Source organism: Cuculus canorus, chromosome Z, assembly GCF_017976375.1.
Source record: "Cuculus canorus isolate bCucCan1 chromosome Z, bCucCan1.pri, whole genome shotgun sequence".
Classification (NCBI taxonomy): Eukaryota; Metazoa; Chordata; class Aves; order Cuculiformes; family Cuculidae; genus Cuculus; species Cuculus canorus.
This window is the reverse complement of record NC_071441.1, coordinates 56435558-56456126: the sequence shown is the minus strand read 5'-3', so window position 1 is coordinate 56456126 and position 20569 is coordinate 56435558. Positions and strand designations below refer to the sequence as shown.

Here is a 20569-nt window from a genome sequence, read left to right as displayed (position 1 = left end):
ATAGTTCATATTCAAACTCTTGATATGGGGCTGGTGTATTCCAGAAAGGGTTTTTTCTTGTCAGTGAACCAAAACTTTCTTTGGTCCAAAGTAAATTAAAGTTCCTTTTTCCTTATTTGCAAGGCTTGTGTATGTGTGTTTGATGATGGATGAATTTGTAATTGTCATGAGCAAAGGAAGGAGAGACATGTCCTTCCTGCTTTGTTTGGACTTAGAATTTGTCTCCCAGCTTCCCATGTATTTATCTTCTGAAATGTCCATTTTGTATAGCCTGTTCTGGATTAACCATGAGAGAGCAGGGACCTGTGCTGGTGGCTGTCACCCACCAGTGTGTTCAGTCCATGATGGACTTGTTTTGCTTCCCCTCCTGCTGATTCAGGTGGCAGGGTGAGTTTGAAAGCACTTCGTGGTGTCTTCCTCCCTACAGACCTTCTGTCTCAGCCCCCCTCAGGTTCTCCTGAAAATGTGGGAGCAAGTTGTCCTCTCCATTTTGTGAAGGTGGGAACCGCCTCTGGCTTCCCCTTGGTGAGGCAGGAGAGCACAGACCAGAGTGCTTAGTGTCAGTGCAGAGTTTAATCTGAGTATGTCTACCTGCTCATTTTCCAGTTCCCAGTGGGATATTAATGTATCAATATTGCTTATAAAATGTTTTTTCCTGATGTGGAAGGTAATATTAATAGCACTTCTGTCCCCATGTTGTAGTTATCCTGATGGATATCAGGCTGCATATGAGCCTCTCATGAAACTTATACAGTGATGCTTCTAGTAAGTGATGCTTCTGGTAAGCATCACTTATGGGTACTTGTCAGTGTGCGCTCTGACAGCACCCGAGTAACGCAGTAATTAGCTGTGCAGTATCACAACTCATAGAATCACAGAATCATAGAGTCCCTAGGCTGGAAAAGACCTTTGACATCATCAGGTTTAACCTGTCCACTACTAAATCATATCCCTAAGCACTTCATCTCCCCATCTTTTAAACACCTCCAGGGGTGGAGACTAAATCACCTCCCTGGGCAGCCTCTGCCAGTCCTTGAGAACCCTTTCTGTGAAGAAGATTTTCCAAGTAATGTCCAATCTGAACCTGCCCTGGTGCAACTTGAGCCCATTCCCTCTCCTTCTGTCACTTATCACTTCAGAGAAGCGACCAACACCCACCTCTCTACATCCTCCTTTCAGATTGTTGTCTGCTCTGCCATCACCTGGAGTTGCCTTCATGCTTCGACCACTCGTGCAGCACCCAGGGATGGAGGGCAGTACTAAAGCTGTCGCATGTTGGATGCGAATTCTGAACTCTGCTAGTGGGTGATACCAGGCTGGCTATTTTGCAAAGCTCTCATAGGTTGACTCGAAGGAAAAGGTTACCATGCCTGTGGACTAGCGTCCTTGGAGATTTGTTTTCCATGCGGCTGGCAGCCTGTCGTTTGCTTTTCTCTTTCCTCTTGAGACCCTCTAGCATGAATCACTGAGCGGTCAACACTCTACTGCATCAAACTTGCGCTGAGGCATGCGACATGAAAGCACATAAGTAAATATAGGTTGATGGGGTGAAGCTATTCGGTCCTGGCTTGCCAGGGCACAAAAAATCTCAGGCATGTTCCGATGGGAGCAGGCTACAGAGGGAGAGGCAGAGACGCGTAGCTGAGCTCCCTTACTCAGAACACCATTAGACAGTATCACCTCTGGCTTCAGGGAGAGCAGTGCATCTTGAGACTGTGGATCTCCAGGTACTTTTCAGCTGCTGAGCTCTTTCAGGAGCAGCCCTGCATTCAGCACAAGGCGAGCAGGAAGGCACTGCCTGCTGCCCACTGTTCCTGCAGGTCCCTGGCCACAGCCCACCCCAGCTCCAAGTCTCTGCCATGCTCTGGCCCCTGTCCTGCTTGATCTGAGCCCCTGAAGGGGCTGAGCACCATTCTGGCTCTGGAAAATGTGGGGCTGCAGGATGGACATGTATTTCTGCAAAGCCAAAGGGATTAATCTGAATAATATAGCTAAAAGCTCAGCTGCAGGATTTTGTTAGTGACAAAAGACAAATGCAATCAAAGATAAAAGTCTTGCTGAATTCTAAATTCCTCTCCTTACCTTGCTTTGTGCAATGGTTTTGAGACAAACAGTTGGCACAGCAACTAAAACACCCTCCTTCACAGTGTTGCAACATAGAAGAACCCTGGCAGCTGTGTCTGCTTGCTTTCTAAGGATAAACACTCATTCTTTGGCCAACCTTGCAACTCCCTTTAATGGGTATTGTATTTTGTTGAGTCATTTATTGCCAACTCATTACCAAGGGAACATTGTGTGGTAACTCCTGTGTCTGTACTATGGTAAGAGTTAGGCAGCACAGACTGCAGTAATCTTTACTTCTTCAGTTGTATTTTTGTCCTTAGTGCTTTTTCACAAGTTTTAAAGATTTTATGCAGCCTATGAAGCTGTTGAAGGGGCTGGAGAACATGTCTTATGAGGAGCATCTGAGGGACCTGGGGTTGTTTAGCCTGGAGAAAAGGAGACTGAGGGGAGACCTCATCGCTCTCTACAACTTCCTGAAAGGAGGTTGTGGTGAGGTGGATCTTAGTCTCTTCACCCAAGTGACAGGTGATAGGATGAGAGGTAATGGCCTCAAGCTGCACCAGGGCAGGTTCAGACTGGACATCAGGAAAAATGTCTTTACTAAGAGGGTTCTCAGGCACTGGCAGAGGCTGTGGTGGAGTCCCCATCCCTGGAGGTGTTTAACAGATGGGTAGATGGAGTGCTTAAGGATATGATTTAATAGTGGATAGGTACAGTCGATGATCTCAAAGGTCTTTTCCAAGCTAATGATTCTGTGATTGTCATGTTGTATGACTGGATATTGCCTGTAATTCCTTTACCCCTTTCTTTAGTGGAGGAGCGCAACTTTGTAGAGATGCACCGATGGCCTTCCAACCTGTACCTGAAGCAGCTCGCTGACTACAGGAACTACATCCACTCCCAGAAATGCCATTGCGCCATCATGTAAGAAGACAGAACACGCGCGCAGTGTATTGCGACAAGGAAATCTCAGACTGGGAACCACATGGAGGATAAAAAACATGTCAAGAGCAAACCCAGCTACTGACTTTCCCTGGAACGCTGTATGCCATGTTACTGTGCACTTACTGATGTGCTCCTTACCTTGATTTCAAACCACGTGACTTTCTCTCTTGAAGCATTGAGAAATGAATTGTGAAGATTTCCTTCAAGCACAAGGATTTCACACTCATGGGGATTAAACATAGTACAGGACAGTGTCATGAGTGACACCTGGTCCTCCTTCTAATTTCTGTACTAGTAATTTATTGGGGTTTTGTGGTTCTTCGTGGCTGCTAAACCAGCATTTATTGAAAACAGGTATTTTTTTGCAGATCTGTGTATGACAGGAGCACAGTGGCAGTGCAGGGAAGATGAGAAGCCGGCTCCTGAATTCTTTAAATAGCTCAGAATGCAGAAATTTACTGCAGCATCTGCTTGTTTGAAAAATAAAAGGTAGATTTATTCAGCATTTCAGTTGCTATTAATTTTCTACTTCCAGATCAATCTGTAGTTCCTTTTATGGAGACTCTTACAGTCATATGAATAGATGTTTTAATTCCAGGGGAATGCTGATGCATCCCTATATTCTTTGGTGCCTCCCAAAAATCTGAAAAATGAAGTAATTTTTTCTCCTGGTAAACAGGAGAAGAAAGTCTGTTTTAACAGTCTGTAGAACACTACTTTTAGCGTGGTCATGTAATGTTTTCACTGTGAGGAAAAAGATCAGGGAGAAATAAGTTCATTCCAAGGATACCTGTGTGGTACTGGTAGGAACTGGGAGTGGAGGAAAGGGAGTCAACAGCCTTTTGTAGGTTTTGTGGAAGGGATCTCCCTGGCACTGGTGGCTTTTTGGGAAAAGTGGATCTTGTCATCCTAGTCCCTTCTGGTAGCTGACAGCACACTCATTAGATGTAGTGGCCAGGGAGGGAAGTAACCCTCATGGGGATGCCTGTCCTACAAGGAACCTTGACTTCTGTGATGGGACTTTGGGCTCAGCCCTCCCCAGTGCTTGGTTTAAACTGAGTTGTCACCGTGTGCTCCTCAGCTACACCATGTGTGACAAACCTCATGTTGTTTTTCTGTCTGAGTGGATTTTTTCCCAGACACAACAGATAAATTGTGAATATTGTGACGGGGATGACCCTTGCAGACACTGGTGAGAGTTTTCTTGACCCAAGTGATTCACTTGTTGTGCCACAAGCTTACATGGATGTAGCAACGTTAATTAACCACAAAATGAACCCAGCCTTGAGTTAAAGAAGATGGTTGGAGCTAAAACTTTTTTTTTTTCTTTAAGAATTGGGTTTTTATTTCAATGCAGCTTTATAGTTGAATTGTTCATTTCAAATTCCGTGCTGCTGTCATAGGGAATTTTTTTTCTGGTGACATTTTGCAGAGGTTAAGAGGGTTTTTCCTCCCCTACTTCTGGACACACACACATACACACAAAAGAGCTTGTGACTCAGCTGTTTGCCATAGACTCAAAATTCTGAGGTTAGTTTTGTGTAACAATTATAATTATCTGTAACTTTTCACTAGCATCTGCCAAGCTCCCAGGGCATCGGCAGAGTTGAGGTCAAAGAAGGAAGCTGGTGGTAAATTGCGGGAGTCTCTTGGAGTGTTTGGGGTCACAGTTTCAGACTCAGGTGTAAGTGACATTTTGACTCTTGAGTCCTTCTTTAGATTTAACTCTCAAAATCCACTTCTAGGAGACAATATTTGAATGACAGATTGCACCATATAATTCTTGCTTGTCACAAACTATCACTAAGCTTTATAGAGACTGAAAAAGACAGCTTTCTGCACTAAAAATGTTTCCAACATGATAGTTAAAAAACCTCTGCTACTGTCCTTTAGGTGTTGGTGTATTTGATTTGATAAAAAGAAAAAACAGTTAGAAGGAAGAAAAGCTATTTTATTAGGCATGTGCTGAAACTCCTGTATGATTTCTTTTAATATACTCTGGCTAAATGTACATGGTTTTAGACTGAACATGTAAATTTTTGCTACAGAATAAAAAACTTTCTCTAGCCACTCTCATGATTATTTACTGATGTGCATTAGACGATTTGATTGTTACACTGGGAATATTTTTCATAGCTTATTAGATCCAGAGAATCACAGAATGGTTTGGGTTGGAAGGGACCTTTACATTTTCAACCCCCTGCTCAGAGACCCATCCAACCTGGCCTTAAACGTTTCCAGGAATGGAGCATCTGCAGCCTCTCTGGGCAACCCGGGCCAGAGCCTCACCTCCCTCACTGGAAAAAACTCCTTCCTTATATCTAATCTAATCTAAATCTCCTCTCTCTTAGTTTAAAACCATCACCCCTTACCCTATTGCAACAGGCCTTGCTAGAAAGCTTGTCCCCATTCATTCTTAAAAGCCCTCTTTCAGTACTCAAAGCTGCTCTACTAAGATCTCCCCAGAGTCTTCTGTTCTCCAGGCTGAACACCACCAACTCTCTCAGCCTCACCTCGGATGGGAGGTTCTCCAGTCCTTGGATGATCTCTGTGGCCTTCTCTGGACTCACTCTATCAGATCCATGTCCTTCCTGTGCTGAGGACTCCAGGGCTAGATGCAGGGCTCCATCAGGGTTTCTCACAAGCCGAGAGTATAGGGAAACAATTCTCTCCTTCACTTTGCTGGACACCCTTCTTCTCACGTAGCCCAGAATGCGTTTGGCCTTCTGGGCTGCAAACGCACCTTTCCAGCCCATGTTGAGCTTCTTGACATGAGAAGCCCTGAGCTTCAGGATACATCAGTGTTTCCATGCCCTGAGCTTCAGGGCAAAATGCACCTAATGAACGTGGTGGCCTTTAAGGTGGTTCTACAGCATTGATGGGTAAGAGAAGAGTAACTGGCATCATTTACCTGGACTTGGGCAAAGCATTCATCACTGACCTGCTTGACATCTTTGCTTCTAAACTGGAGAGAGATGGATTTGATGGATGAGACGCTTGGTGGATAAGCAATCCATACCCCTGACCCACATTTTCCAGAGCCAGAATGGTGCTTGGCTCCTTCAAGGGCTCAGAACTAGCGGGACAGGGGCCAGCGCATGGCAGAGGCTTGGAGCTGGGGTGGGCTGAGGCCAGGGACCTGCAGCAGTAGTGGGCAGTAGGCAACACCTTCCCCCTTGCTTGTTCTGAATGCAGGGCTGCTTCTGAAGAGCTCAGCAGCAGAAAAGTACCTGGAGATCCACAGTCTCAAGATGTCCTGCTCTCCCTGGACTGGTAAGAGATACTGGGAAGAGATACTGTCTGATGGTGGTGTGAGTACGGGAGCTCAGCTACCCGTCTCTGCTGCTCCCTGTGAAGCCTGCTCCCATTGGAACATGCGTGAGTGTGTTTGTGCCCTCGCAACTGGTGTCATAGCTGTTGTTTACCAACCCTGTGATAACGCAGCTTTATATTGATGGGTGGATCATCAATATAAATATATCAATATATACCAGGGATGGGGCAGACACCATTGGTCGGGGTAATCTGTGCCAGGGCCTCACCACCCTCACAGGAAAACATTTCTTCCTTATGTCCAACCTAAATCTCCCCTCTTTCAGCTTAAAATCCTTCAGCCTTATCCTGTCTCTGCACTCCCTGATGAAAAGCCCCTCCCCAACTTTCCTGGAGCCCCTTTCAATACTGGAAGCTGCTCTAAGGTCTCCACGGGTCCTTCTCTTCTCCAGGCTGAACAACCCCAAGTCTCTCAGCCTGAACTCATAGTAGAGGTGCTACAGCCGTGGCATCATTCTTTTGGCCCTCGTGCTACTCTCTTTTTAACTACTGTCTGTGCCAGATCACAGAGGGACACAGTATCCCTTTCCCATGCGTAAAAGTGTCCATGCTCCCATCGCTCTGCTTCTGCTGGAGCCACACAGGGATCATGCTGCCATGCCGAGGCGTGCACCTTGCTCCCCATCACAGGGACTGGGGGGCTCAGAGCCCCAGCGAGCCCCGGCACCTCCCAGGATGTCTTGTGCCTCCTCTGAAGCCTCAGCTGCCGCTAGACACAGAATATGGCACAAGGCTGGTGCCCAGGCTCGGTCCATGACTTCACTGGCTGAAGAAGGGCTAGTGGAGTGAGCACCATCCTGTTCCTGGGGCTGCGAGCCAGGCTCCTTCAGAGTCTACCTGATGCAGCACGGCTCTGCATCAGAGCAAGAAAATAGTGCTGCCAGTTTGTCTGAATTGGGATCCTTGCTTTTCCCTCTGACTTTAAAGAGGAAAAGCATTTTGAAATGCCTCGTTGCAACTGGCTGTGGGTAGATGACATGCTTACAAACCTTAGTGCCCATCAATAAGAGGCTTTGTTAAACGGTGGAATCTGCCTTAGGAAGTAAGGATTTGTGCTGGAGTTTCAGGACGGAATTCCCTCAGAACTGCTGTCCCACAGGGCAGCCCTTTCACCCTTCAGAGGCAGTGGTTCTTCTGCCTAACACAGAAGTGTTTATCCCTGCACCCAAACCTCCCTTAATGATCCTGAGTCTAACCGCGCCAAGAAATGAAGCAGAAGGGAATCGCTGGGACCAGCCATGTGCCGTGTTCTGTGTCTTGTGGCAGCCGAGGCTTCGGAGGAGGCACAAGACATCCTGGGAGGTGCTGGGGCTCCCAGGTGCTGGGGCCCTAAGCCCCCCAATCCCTGTGATGGGGAGCAAGGTGCACGCTTCGGCATGGCAGTGTGATCCCTGTGTGGCTCCAGCAGAAGCAGAGCAATGGGAACATGGACACTTTTACACATGGGAAAGGGGTGCAGGGTCAGAGCAGTGAGATCGCAGCTGCTGGGCGCTGCTGCAGGGTGGGCACTGGGTACCAGGTCTGCAGGAGCTGCTGTGAACCTGTGCGTCAGCTACAGCTGAGCTCCCACTGTGGCTTCACTGCCCTCACACCGGTTTGGTTCCACCTGTCCTGCCCCTCACCTCACACCCTGCATGGCACCAAAACCACCCCAAGGGATAGCACAGACAGCAGGGAACTTCAGGGGCGTCCCTCTTTTTTCCAAGCAGGGTTCCCATCCCCAAAGTGAGAAATAAAATCATTGGTTTGTGTGTGCATCTTTCTAGCTGCAAACCTTTGGAAGGGGTGATATTCCCTGCAGGCAGTTTCCAACAGCATCTGGACCATTTGTCAGCCTTTCTTCGGTTCCAGAAGGGCTTGTGGTTCACCCTAGACATGAACTGAGAACCAAAAGTGCTCGAGGATCCAGCTCAGAGTTGATAAAATTTAAAAATGAAATTTTAGGAAACTTCAGTTGAAAATGTTCTCAGGGAACGCAGTGATGGAATCTAAAATTGTGTCATATTGCATGACACAATTTAAGCGCAACAGTCTTAAGATTGTGATCCTTCATAAATTTAAAGTTGTACAAGGTGCAGCTAGGTAGGCAGCTGAGCAGGTCTAAAAGTTGCCCAGATCTTGGATGTTGATCTGTGGGATGACCTTGCACTCATGAGTGAGAAGCCTACTGGGACCACAGCCACCTCTAGCACTGCAGCATCCCTCATGTGGATAGAGACCCTCTCATTCCATCCACCTACCAACACAAAGGGCACGAAGGAACTGAAGGACAAGTCTTATGAGGAGCAGCTGAGGGAACTGGAGTTGTTTTGCCTTGAGAAGAGGAGGCTGAGGGAAGATTTTATTGCTCTCTACAACTGCCTGAAAGAAGGTTGTAGAGAGGAAAGTGCTGGTCCCATGGTTTAGTGGCAGCTAGGAATGGTTGGACTCAATAATGTTAGAGGTCTTTTACAACATAGCGATTCTATGATTTTATGATTCTATGATAAAGCTGCCTTGTCATAGGGCTGTTACAAACACACCATTGCCAGGCAGACTCAATCTAATACTTAGTTTAGCTTTTGTTAAAACACTCAGCCCTGTTCCACTTTCATTTGAACTGGGTTTGTGTATTCTCTGGAGTCCCTGGTGTTTTTCACATGCTTAATTTGTTGAGGAAGACAGAACCCTCTGGAAACCACCCAGGCCAAGACTCTGTTGAGGGCAAGGTATCTCAAACTGGTTGCTCATGTCTATGTCCCGTAAGGGCTTGAATGCCTTTGAGGATGGAGCCTCTGCAACTAAACCAAACCAAACCAAATTAAACCAAATGTTTCCCTACATTTAGACAGAGCATGCCATGATTCTCTGGCTGAACATTAGTCAACAACGTGTCCAGAAAGCCAACTGCATCTTAGCTTGCATCAAAAATTGTGTGGCCAGCAGAAGCAGGGAAAAGATTGTGCACCTGGACTCAGCACTGGTGAGGCCACATCTTGAGTCCTGGGTTCATTTTTGGGCCACTCACTCCAAGAAGGACATCGAGAGACTGAGCATGTCCAGAGAACAGCAACGAGGCTGGTGAAGGGTCTGGAGAACAAGGGTTGTGAGTAGTGGCTGAGGGAACTGAGGTTGTTTGTCCTTGGGAAGAGAAGGCTGAGGGGAGAACTCATCGCTGTCCACAGCTCCCTGAAAAGCGGTTGTGGTGAGGTGGTTGTTGGTCTCCACTCAAATAATAGTGATAGGATGAAAGGGAAAACCCTTAAGCTGTGCCAGGGCAGGTTCAAACTGGACATTAGGAGAAATTTCTTACCCAAAAGGGTTCTCAGGCACTGGCAGAGGCTGCCCAGGGAGGTGGTGGAGTCACCATCCCTGGGGGTGCTTAAAAAGCACATAGATGAGGTGCTTGGGGATGTGGTTTAGTAGTAGACAGGTATGGCTGGGCTTGATCATCTCAAAGATTTTTTCCAACCTTATGATTCTATGATTCACTCTGTGCCTGTTGCCTCTGGCACTGGGCACCACTAGGAAGAGCCTGTCCCCATCCTTGTCATTCTTCTGTCAGGTATTCATGCACGTGGGCAAGACCCTCTTGACCATCTTCTTCACCAGGTGAAGTAGCCCCAGCTCTCTCATGCCCCCCTCATATAACAGATGTTCATGACCCTTCATCACCGTGATTGCTGGCCTCACTCCGGTGTGTCCACACAGCTCTTCCAAACCTGGGGAGCCCAGGACTGGTGGGAAATCCCTGCAAGTATCTCACTAAATATAAGCAATCTACTCACAATTTAGCTATTTGAAAAAAAAAAAAAACCAAACAAGGCTTAATAAAGGAGAACAAAGAAATTCAACTTATTTTCATTAATCTGGAAGGGGGAAACCAGCACCAAGGCCCATGCTATCTTTAATTTGTTTTCAGTTAATTGATGTTGCACATTACAGGAACAAGAGGTCTGTCCCTACCCCAAATGGGGCTTCCCAAATTCAGTTTTCTGCAGCATCAGCATTGTAGAAGGAAACTTGCTCCACTGCGCACAGAAAAATATGCATATTGAGGTCCACCCACTTGTTTGTGTTCCTCAGAAATTAAGGTTTAGGCATCTCTCTGTGCACCACAATCCCACTGCTGCTGGCCAGGCACCAACCACAAGCTTGCCACACCACGGAAAATCCTGGGCGGCTTGACTTCTTCTGACTTTCCACATTTGGTATTACTTTTCATTCTCTTGTTTCTAGGAAAACAGAAGAGTTCTGAGACCACAAGCTGTTCCCAGTTAATTTGCTCTGTTGTTTTAGCCAGGCTGCTTTCATAGAATCATAGAATCACAGAATCAGTAGGTTGGAAAAGACCTCTTAGATTGTTGAATCCAACCATTCCTATCTGCCACTAAACCATGTCATTGAGTACCTTGTCTACCCATCTTTTAAATAACTCCAGGTATTATGGTGACTCAACCACCTTCCTGGGCAGCCTCTGCCAGTACCCAATGACCCTTCCTGTGAAAAATTTTTTCCTGATGTCCAGTCTGAACCTCTCCAGGTGCAGCTTGACCCCATTCCCTGTTGTCCTATCACCTGTCACTTGGAAGAGGCCAGCTTCCTCCTCTCTACAACCTCCTTTCAGGTAGTTGTAGAGAGCAATAAGGTCTCCCCTCAGCCTCCTCTTCTCAAGGCCAAACAACCCCAGTTTCCTCAGCACCTACTCTTATGTCTTCTTCTCCAGCCCCCTCACTAGCTTTGTTGCTCTTCTCTGGACACACTCCAGAGCCTCGACATTCTTCTTGTAGTGAGGGGCCCAGAACTGAACACAGTATTTGAGGTGGAGTTTCATCAGTGCCAAGCACTGGAGCAGAACAACTTCCCTGGACCTGCTTGTCATGCTGTTTCTGAAATAAGCCAAGGGACCTCAAAGCCCATCAAGTTCCATCCACTGCCATGGGCAGCGACACCTTCTACTGGATCAGGTTGCTCAAAGCCCCATCCAACCTGGTCTTGAACAACTTGTGAAAAGTAGTACCAAATGTGGAAAGTGAGGACAAGTCAGGCTGCACAGGACTTCCTGTGGTGGACATTAGGAGAAGGAGTGGAACAGCTCCAGGGAAGCAGTCACCAAGCCTGACAATATTCCAGCAGGTTTTGGACATCACCCTCAGCCCCATGGTGTGAATGTTGGGGTGTCCTGTGCAGGGACAGGAGTTGGACTCAACGGTCCCTGTGGATCCTTTCTGACTCAGGTCATCCTGTGAATGTTCTGATAAAAAAATAAAAAAATTGCAGTTATTTCTCTCAAGAATGGCTTTACACCTTAAGAGAGAAGATGTCTGGGATCCCAGATGAAAACAGAGTTTGCAGAGAAGAGGCAGGGTGAATGTCTGTAGGAATTATTTAAGGATGATGCACAGTGACCAGAATTAATTTATGAGCTTGGGAGATGAGGCAGCTCCTTTTGATGCACCTTTTTCTTTATTTTCAGAATGACAGGTTATGCTTCCAAGGATTTTTGAATGTGTTGTGGGTGGTTGAGATTTGCAGTAGTACTCAGCACCTGAGAAACCTTGTCTGGTTAAGTGAAGCTGTTTAAAAAGCCAGACAGGCTCTGTTCTTCACACCTTCCCTCTGTTCCCAGTTCCTTTGATAAGCAGTTGGCAGAAAAACACTATTGAAACATCCCAGTGATGTGGTAGGAATTGTGTGTATCACTGAAAACATCCTTTCAGCTGAGAATGAAGGATTATGGTTTTCATGGGCTCAGACAAATGGGTTGAGGTTCAACAGAGCCAAATGCCAGGTCCTGCACTTGGGACGCAATATCCCTGTGCGGATCCAGGTTTGGGGAAGAGTGGCTGGAAAGGTGCCTGGAGGACAAGGACCTGGGGGTGTTGGTCAACAGCAGCTGAACAGGAGACAGCAGTGACTGAGGTGACCAAGAATGCCAACAACATGACCCAAGACCCTGTCTTGGGTCAGAAACAGTGTGGTCAGCAGGAGCAGGGAAGGGATTGTGGCCCTGGACTCAGTGCTGGAGAGGTCACACCTGAAATCCTGCGTTCAAATCTGGACTCCTCACTCCAAGAAGGAGGTTGAGAGGCTGGTGCATATCCAGAAAAGGGAATAGAGCTGGGAAGGTGCTGGAGAACAAAGGTTATGAGGAATGGCTGAGGGACCTGGGGTTGCTTAGCTTGGAGAAAAGGAGGCTGAAACGAGACTCCATTGCTCCCTGCAGCTCCCTCAAAGGAGGCTGTGGTGAGGTGGGTGTTGGCATCTTCTCCCAAGGAAAAGGTGATAAGACTAGATAGAGGGAATGTCTTCAAGTTGCGCTAAGGCAGGTTCAGAATAGACATCAGGAAGAATTTCTTCCCCAAAAAGGTTCTCAGGCGCTCGCAGAGGCTGCCTATGGGGGTGGTGGAGTCTCACCCCTGAAGGTGTTTAACAGACAGGTAGATGAAGTGCTCAGATGTGGGTTTTGGTAATGGACAGGTACGGTTGGAGTTGATGATCTCAAAGGTCTTTCTCGACCAAGCAACTCTATGATTCTGTGATTACCTAAAACACATCCCACTCCCTGTAGGTGTGGAAGTGGTGGAGTCCCTGTCCCTGGAGGGGTTTAACGAGATGGGCAGATGAGGTGCTCAGAGATGTGGTTCGGTAATGGATAGGGACGGTTTCACTTGATGAATTCAAAGGTCATTTCCAACCTAGCGATTCTATGATTCTATGATTCTATGATTCCTGCCTGTTTATACATAGACAGCACAGACACAGCAATGTTGGCAGGCTCAATCTCTTGTTGTAATTACAATTAGATTTTCAAAAATATTATTTTCCAAGAAATGTGTCACAGTTGTCTGGACCTGGGAAATAATCAGAAAATTCTGTGTTTCTACGAGGATTAGGCAACCCTTCCGCTGCCCCCTCCTGTGGTCAGGGACACTGTCAGGCTACTCCGGGCAGGGGTGACCAAGGCAAGAGCACACAAGTGGGGATGCCATGGATCTGCATTCACTGACCCTCTTGCCTCTTGTGTCAATCTTTATCCCTGTTCACGGTGAATGTGAGGAGATACCTGGTCAGAACAGCTGCTTTAGGTCCTGATGGTAGAGATGAATTTGTCTGTAGGCTGGTGCAAGCAACAGAGAACCTGGTCTCATTGGATGCAATTGCCAAGAAAGACAGGAGCCAGGAAACGATTTCCTGCAAGCAGGCTGTGCTCTCTGGGGACCTACTGCTGCCTCTTCCCCAGGCGAGTGACCTGACCAGGCTCTTTGGGTCTCTGTGGTTTTCCACAAGAGAATTGGGTGAAGGAAACCACTCAGAATATTTCAGCATCTCCAGCTTCCACTGAAAAGCCAAATAAAAATTGTGATTTTTTTGTTGTTGTTGTTGTTAATATATTCCTGTTTTGTCTTCTTCATTCTCTGTATCTGTCCTTCACACGATAAGCTCGCTACCACAGCCATCACCAAGGCTGCCTCCAGCCTCCCGTGTGGAGCCCAAACTCTGCTGGGCAGCAGCATCACACCATGCACCCCTCGACCATCACTCAAGCATCCCCTGAGCATCCCTTGCGCATTCCCTGAGCATCCCTCATCTATCCCCCGAGTATCCCCTGAGCATGTGAAGTGCAGCCCTTGAGCAGCCCCAATGCATCTCTCAGTGCATCCCCGGAGCATCCCTCAACCAAAACAGCTGGAGAAGGAAGGGGTCGAGGGGGTGGGATGGAGGGGAGGTGACCGAGGCCACCTCTGGGCTCCTGCGAGGCGCCCAAACTCCGCTGGGCGGCAGCAGCGCCTCATGCATCCTCTGAGCATTCCCCGAGCATCCAACTGGATCTCTCCTTGCAACCCCTACGCATGTCCCGCGCATCCCTTGAACATTCCCCGAGCAAAACTGTTGGACGGGGAGGGGGGGGTGGTGACCGAGGGAGGCGGCACGGCCCAACGCATCCCCTGAGCATCCCCAAAGCATCCTCCGAGCATCCCCTGAGCATCCATACTCATTGCCCACGCATCCCCGGTGCATCTCCGAGTATTCCCCGTGTGCCCCCCGTCCACTGACTGCGCATCCCCTCAGCACCCTCAATGCATCCCCCACTCATTGCGCGAGCATCCCATGCGCATCCCCCAAGCATCCCTCAAGCAAAGCTGTTGGACGAAGAAGCGGAAAAAGGAACGACCGAGGCCATCCGCGGGCTTCTCCGAGGCGCACAACCTCCTCTGGGCGGCAGCACCTCCCCAGACATCCCTCAAGCATCCCCTGAGCATCCCCCACTCATTGCTCAAGCATCCAAGCATCCTATGCGCATCCCCGACTCATCCCCCGAGCTAAAACAGCTGGAGGAGAAAGTGAGAGGATGAGGAGGGGTGAGTCCGAGACTTCCCCCGGGCTCCCGCTCTGCGCATTCCCTGAGCAACCCCCGTGCACCCCACAAGTATCCCCCAAGCATCCTCAACTCATCCCACATGCATCCCCTCTGCACCTCACTGAGCATCCTGAACCATACCATATGCATCCCCTGAGCACATTCTGAGCATCACCTGAGCGAGTCCCGCACATCCCCAAGAAACCCTCAAGCAACCACCATTGCATAGCAGCACCACCCTGCACATCTCTGATGCTTCCCTTCATACACCCTTTTCTCATCACCCCATGCCTTTCCTGCACATCTTCCTCACATCCAATACACATGCCCTGTGCATCCCTCCATGCACCTCCCATGCATCCACTGTGCAGCCTTCTCTAGATGGTAACACCACCCTATTCACCTCCCATGCATAACCCTGCACATGCCCCGCTCATCACCCCACGCATATCACACACACTTTCCACATATCCCTTGCTCACCCCCAATGCATGCCCTACACATTCTTCCATGCATCTACAAATCCCATGCACATCCTCTGCACATCATTCTGTATGCCACCCCACACAATACCTCGCTGGGTTCATCTCTTGTGCATTACCCTACACATTGCTCTATGCATCACCCTGTGCTGACTGATGAGAAGTTTGACATGAGTCAGCAACGAGCACTCAGAGCCCACAAACCAACCGTGCCCTGGGCTGCATCTAAAGCAGCTGGAAGATGCTCTAAGGTCTCCCCACAGCCTTCTCTTCTCCAGGCTGAAGAAACAACTGTCTCAGCCTGGCCTCCGAGCAGAGGTGCTCCAGCTCTTGCATCATCTCCATGGCTTCCTCTGGACCTGTTCCAAAAGTTCCATGTCCTTCTTATGTTGGGGATTCCAGAACTGGACACAAGGCTCCAGGTAGGGTCTCACCAGAGTGGAGCAGAGGGACAGAATCCCCTCCCTCACCCTGCTGGCCATGCTGCTTTAGATGCATGGAAGAATGTGTAGGGCATGCATTGGTGATGACCACTCTGAGTGAGTGCACCTTGCCAGCTCATGTCAGGCTTCTCATCACCCAGAGCCCCAAGTCCTTCTCCTTGGGGCTACTGAAGGAAAACTGTTTTTTTCCTCAGCTGGTCATTGCAGAGGCCACACAAGCAGAATGTGTTTTGTTGGAGGACTCCACTTGTGCTCTGGCACTGTTTTAAAATATTTCTTAATTAAATTTCAGGTAATTTAAAACACTTCATTACTTCTCTCAGTCTCCTGCATGATATGTCAAATAAGTTGTAGGAACTGAAGGACTGGATGAAAACATGGAAGACTGAAAAAAGTAAGCAAAGAGTACACAAGCTCAACCTGTTCTTGTCCTGTGTAGCAGCTATTAGGTACTGAGTAATGTGGCTGCTGTGGAACGCAAAAGATGTCCTGGCTTCATCCTGTTGCTTTGAAGAATCGCTGTTGGAAGTGATCCAACAAGCCCTGGGATACTGGTGGATGAGAAGTTTGACAGGAGCTGGCAATGTGTGCTCAAAGCCCAGAAACCAGCCATGTCCCAGGCTGCATCCAGAGCAGTAGGACCAGCAGGGTGAGGGAGGAGATTCTGCCCCTCTGCTCTGCTGTCCTAAGACCCCCACCTGGAATCTTGTGTACAGTTATGGGATCTGCAACACAAGAAGGACATGCAACTGTTGGAACAGGTCCAGAGGAGGCCACAGAGATGATGCGAGGGCTGGAGCCCCTCTGCTATGAGGACAGGCTAAGAGAGTTGGGGTTGTTCAGCCTGGAGAAGAGAAGGCTGTGGGGAGACCTTAGAGCAGCTTCCAGTACTGAACGGGGATGCAGGAAAGTTGGGAGGGTCTCTTGATCAAGGAGTACTGGGACAGAATGAGGGTGGGATGTTTTTCAGCTGAAAGATGAAAGCTGAGATGAGATTTTGGGGACAAATGTTTTCCTGAGAGGGTGGGGAGGCCCCGGCCCAGGCTGCCCAGAGAAGTTGTAGCTGCCCCATCCCTGGAGGTGTTCAAGGCCAGGTTGGATGGGGCTTTGAGCTCCTGATTCAGTGGGAGGTGTCCCTGCCCATGGCAGACACTGGAACTGGATGGGTTTTGTGGTCCCTTCCAACCCAAACCATTCTGTGAATCTTTGATAACAGTACCTATAGTCACTAATCTCAAATCTCTTAATAATGATCATGCAATGTTGGGGCACTGGTCTCATTTAGATGCTACTTATGTGCAGATTCCTTTTATAATGCTTGCAAGGGTTTGATTACTTTTGCCTTCAAAAACTCCAAGACGAGATTCAGGAAAGTCAAGGGAATTCACTACATATGACACAGAAAATCAGCTGTAGATCCCCAGACTTTCCCCTCTGGACACTGTGTTGATATTGGATCTTTTGTGTCTGTCCCCAGATTTCGGTGCGGAAGCACCAGGAATCGTTTCGGTCAGGTGTCTCCCCCCTTTGGCCTGGGTTCGGTGAGTCATTTCCCATCCTCTGTTTCTGATCCCCTTTTGTCTTGCAGAGTGGATTTCCTGCCTTTATATTTCTCTAAGAGTAATAATGTTCCCTGTGTGATGGAGTATTTTTTTAATTGGACAATATTGCTGCAGAGAATTGCTTGGAACCATATATTGTGTGGGGATCCTGGAATTCAGTTTATTTCCTCTTGCTTTTCTAATTCTGTAGAAATGTCAGAACAATTTCCGAGTTCTTACGCCACTGCTCAGCACCATATTGGGAGTGCATGATCTTCTCTCCCTGTGTGGTCTTGCAGGTTATTTGCATCCTGAGTTTTCCCCTTCAGTCCTCTTGATGCACATCATCCCTGAAATCAGCAAGACTATTGGAGTGCGAAAGAAGACTTGGAGCTATAAGATTTGATAAGGAAACTGAACTGAGCAGAGCAAGAAAGAGTTGTGAGAACAATAAACAGTTTGTATATCAAGCCAGAATTTCTGTTGATTTCAGTGCCAATAAATCACAGAATCACAGAATGGCCTGAGTTGGAAGGGACACACAAGGATCATCGAGTCCAACTCCTGTCCCTGCACAGGACATCCCAACATTCACACCGTGTGTCTGAGGGTGATGCCCAAATGCTTGTGGAATATTGTCAGGCTTGGTGACTGCTTCCCTGGGAGCTGTTCCAGTGGTCCACCACCCTCGGGGTGAAGAATCTCCTCCTAATGTCCAACTTAAAACCTCTCCCCCAGCATCTTCCTGCCATTCGCTCGGGTCCAGACAGAAGAGTTCAGTGCCTTCTCCCTCTTCCCTGATGAGGAGGCAGTAAATGAGTGTATTTCTAAATCTGTATGTAACACTACTACACACTGCATATTTCTCAGAATTCTTGTAAAAATATCTTTTTGGACCACTTTTTCATGCTCTGAGAAGCTGTGTTTTCTTGGTGTTAACAGAGGTATTGTTTTGAAAGGAAACAACAAGACATGGTCCACCGCTCCTTTCCTTTGGAGCATAGAAAAGCTATTTGCAAATCAGTTTGTAGCTGAGCTGGAGCTGGAAGGCCAAAGCTAAAATAATCCTTACTTCCACAGGTACTCTTGCTTGCATTACCCAAACAGAGAATACTATAAAATCTTTGTAAAACAAGATCATAAGTCTTTGCAAAATCACTTTCAGTGTCTATAAATTGGTCCAAAGCTGGAGCATCCAGTTAATGTACTTCAAGATCTGTGCTGATCTTTTTAGCTGAAAAAAATGGATACAAATGGGTAGGAACAAGTCTTGCAAGTGTTGGTTTGACATTGTGTAGCCTCCTCTGGAGGCATTCCAGCTTGCTGCCACGTTTCATCCCATTGCTGCCAGCCTATCAGAAACAGACCCAGCTTCCTTAGAACTTGCATTCTGACTATCACTAGCCACCATGCCTCCAGCTGCAGGCATGTTGGAGAGTGCTGGTTCACCCAGTTGTTTCCGAAGAATCTCCTCCCTGCAGTCTCATCCTTTCTGCGGTTGCTAGGATTGGACAAATCCGGATCCGAGGTGCTGCTGCACGGTGCCTGCTTCAGAAGAGGGTGCAGGCAGGCAGGAGCAGCCTTGCCCATGGTGTGGGAAAGGAGCTGCAGCCGAGCAGCTGCTGGGAAGGATCTTCAATGAGATGAAAGAGCCAGATATTTGGTCCACATGGTGGCTGCAATGTGTGTTTCTTGTAAAAGTGTCCAGGTAATGCTTCTGTCACTGATGCTGGGGCAAGAACAGCAATAAGTAGACACTCATTATATGAAAAGAATATGCAAAGAATTTGCAAAGTGTTTAAAAGGAAGAAATTGGGATTTTTTTGTGCCCTGTGTTGAAATCATGATCAAGTTTCCCTCTTGTCAGGTACACAGAATCATAAAATCATAGAATCATAGAATAGTTTGGTTTGGAAGGGATGTTAAAGATCATCCAGTTCCAACCCACCTGCCATGGGCAGGGACACCTCCCACTGGATCAGTCTGCCCAAGGCCCCATCCAACATGGCCTTAAACACCTCCAGGGATGAAGCAGCCACAACTTCCCCGAGCAACATGTTCCAGAGCCTCACCACTCTCATGGTGAAGAAATTCTTCCTTATGTCTAGTCTTAATCTGCTCCTGTCCAGTTTATACGCATTCTCCCTCATCCTATCACCACAAGCCTTTGTGAACAGTTTCTCCTCAGCTTTCTTTTATGCCCCTTTCAGGTACTGAAAGGTCACTACAAGATCTCCTTGGAGCCTCCTCTTCTCCAGGTTGAACAAACCCAACTCTCTCAGCCTGTTCTTGTGTGGGACATGCTCCAGCCCTCCAATCATCCTCGTAGCTTCCTCTGGACGCATTCCAACAGCTCCATATCCTTCTTATGTTGAGGATTCCAGAACAGGATGCAGCACTCTGGATGAGGTCTCACAAGAGAGGAATAGAGGGGCAGAATCCCTTCCCCCAACCTGCTGGCCACGCTTCTTTTGCTGCAGCCCAGGACATGGTTGGCCTTCTGGGCTGCGAGCGCACGTTGCCGGCTCATGTTGAGCTTCTCATTGACCAGCACCCGCAAGTCCTTCTCTGGAGGGCTGCTCTCAATCACATCCATGAATCCCAGTGTGTGTGAGGGTATGCTAGGAAAACTTCCAGCCTCAAACTCTTTCAATAGTGTGTAGCCACTGTAGTTTTATTGCAAATCTGATTTAACTTCTGAAAAAAAAGGATGTGGAAACAAGACCCCTGAATCAAATAACTAGATGTGAAATGACATTTTCCTTCCTGCATTTGTTGGAATTTTTTTGCAGGTCCTTAATAATTCCACCCCTTGCAGAGTAATTTAAGGTGGTCTATCCTCTGGATGCTAAAGCATCTATACAGAAGGTGGTGATGCAGTGGGGCACATCCAGATCTTTGTAGTGCATTGCTGGGAAGAAAAACAGGAGATCTGCCTGTGAAGTGACTCTTTCCTCTTTCTAACTGGTAATGAGGAGGCTGGATGTCATCCTGGAAAACTTAGTGGATGTAGATGCCAATTCATTTGAGTAAGTCTTGAGAAAGTTTGCACTTGGCTAAAATGGAGATTTTGCAGGACTTTAATGCATTACCCTGCCTATGGTGACAAGTCTGTAGCTATAGCCCAAAGATGCTGCCTGTGGAGTGCTGTGATGAGTGGCCAGGGATAGTCATTTCCATTGCTCCACCCACACAGGATGGGAGGGGAGCTGGGAATCTTGTGGTGCAGCATTCCCTCAGGTGCCACATTAGTACCGACTCAGTGCTTGTCTACCAGCTGTGCTGAGTCTATGTTTTCCCCCCACTTTTGATCATTCCCCTGCTTTTCCGTGGCTGTGCATCTTGGAGGAAGCACAGAGCTCAGTGGGCCATCAGAAAAACAGCTGAGACTAGCAAAATCTGCCTGAGTGACAGAGAATT

The 20569-nt window shown here is 47.9% G+C and overlaps 1 protein-coding gene across 2 annotated transcripts in view; it reads left to right on the top strand.

Annotated features, from left to right (window-relative positions):
- Positions 1 to 5075, top strand: part of RHOBTB3 (Rho related BTB domain containing 3) — a 35533-nt gene extending 30458 nt beyond the window's left edge. For both annotated transcript variants that reach the window (XM_054054878.1, XM_054054877.1), the window contains one exon: positions 2877 to 5075. In XM_054054878.1, the coding sequence (XP_053910853.1) occupies positions 2877 to 2992 (116 nt within the window). In that variant the 3' untranslated portion in view covers positions 2993 to 5075. The remainder of the gene's footprint in view (positions 1 to 2876) is intronic.
- Positions 5076 to 20569: the final 15494 nt, after the last annotated feature.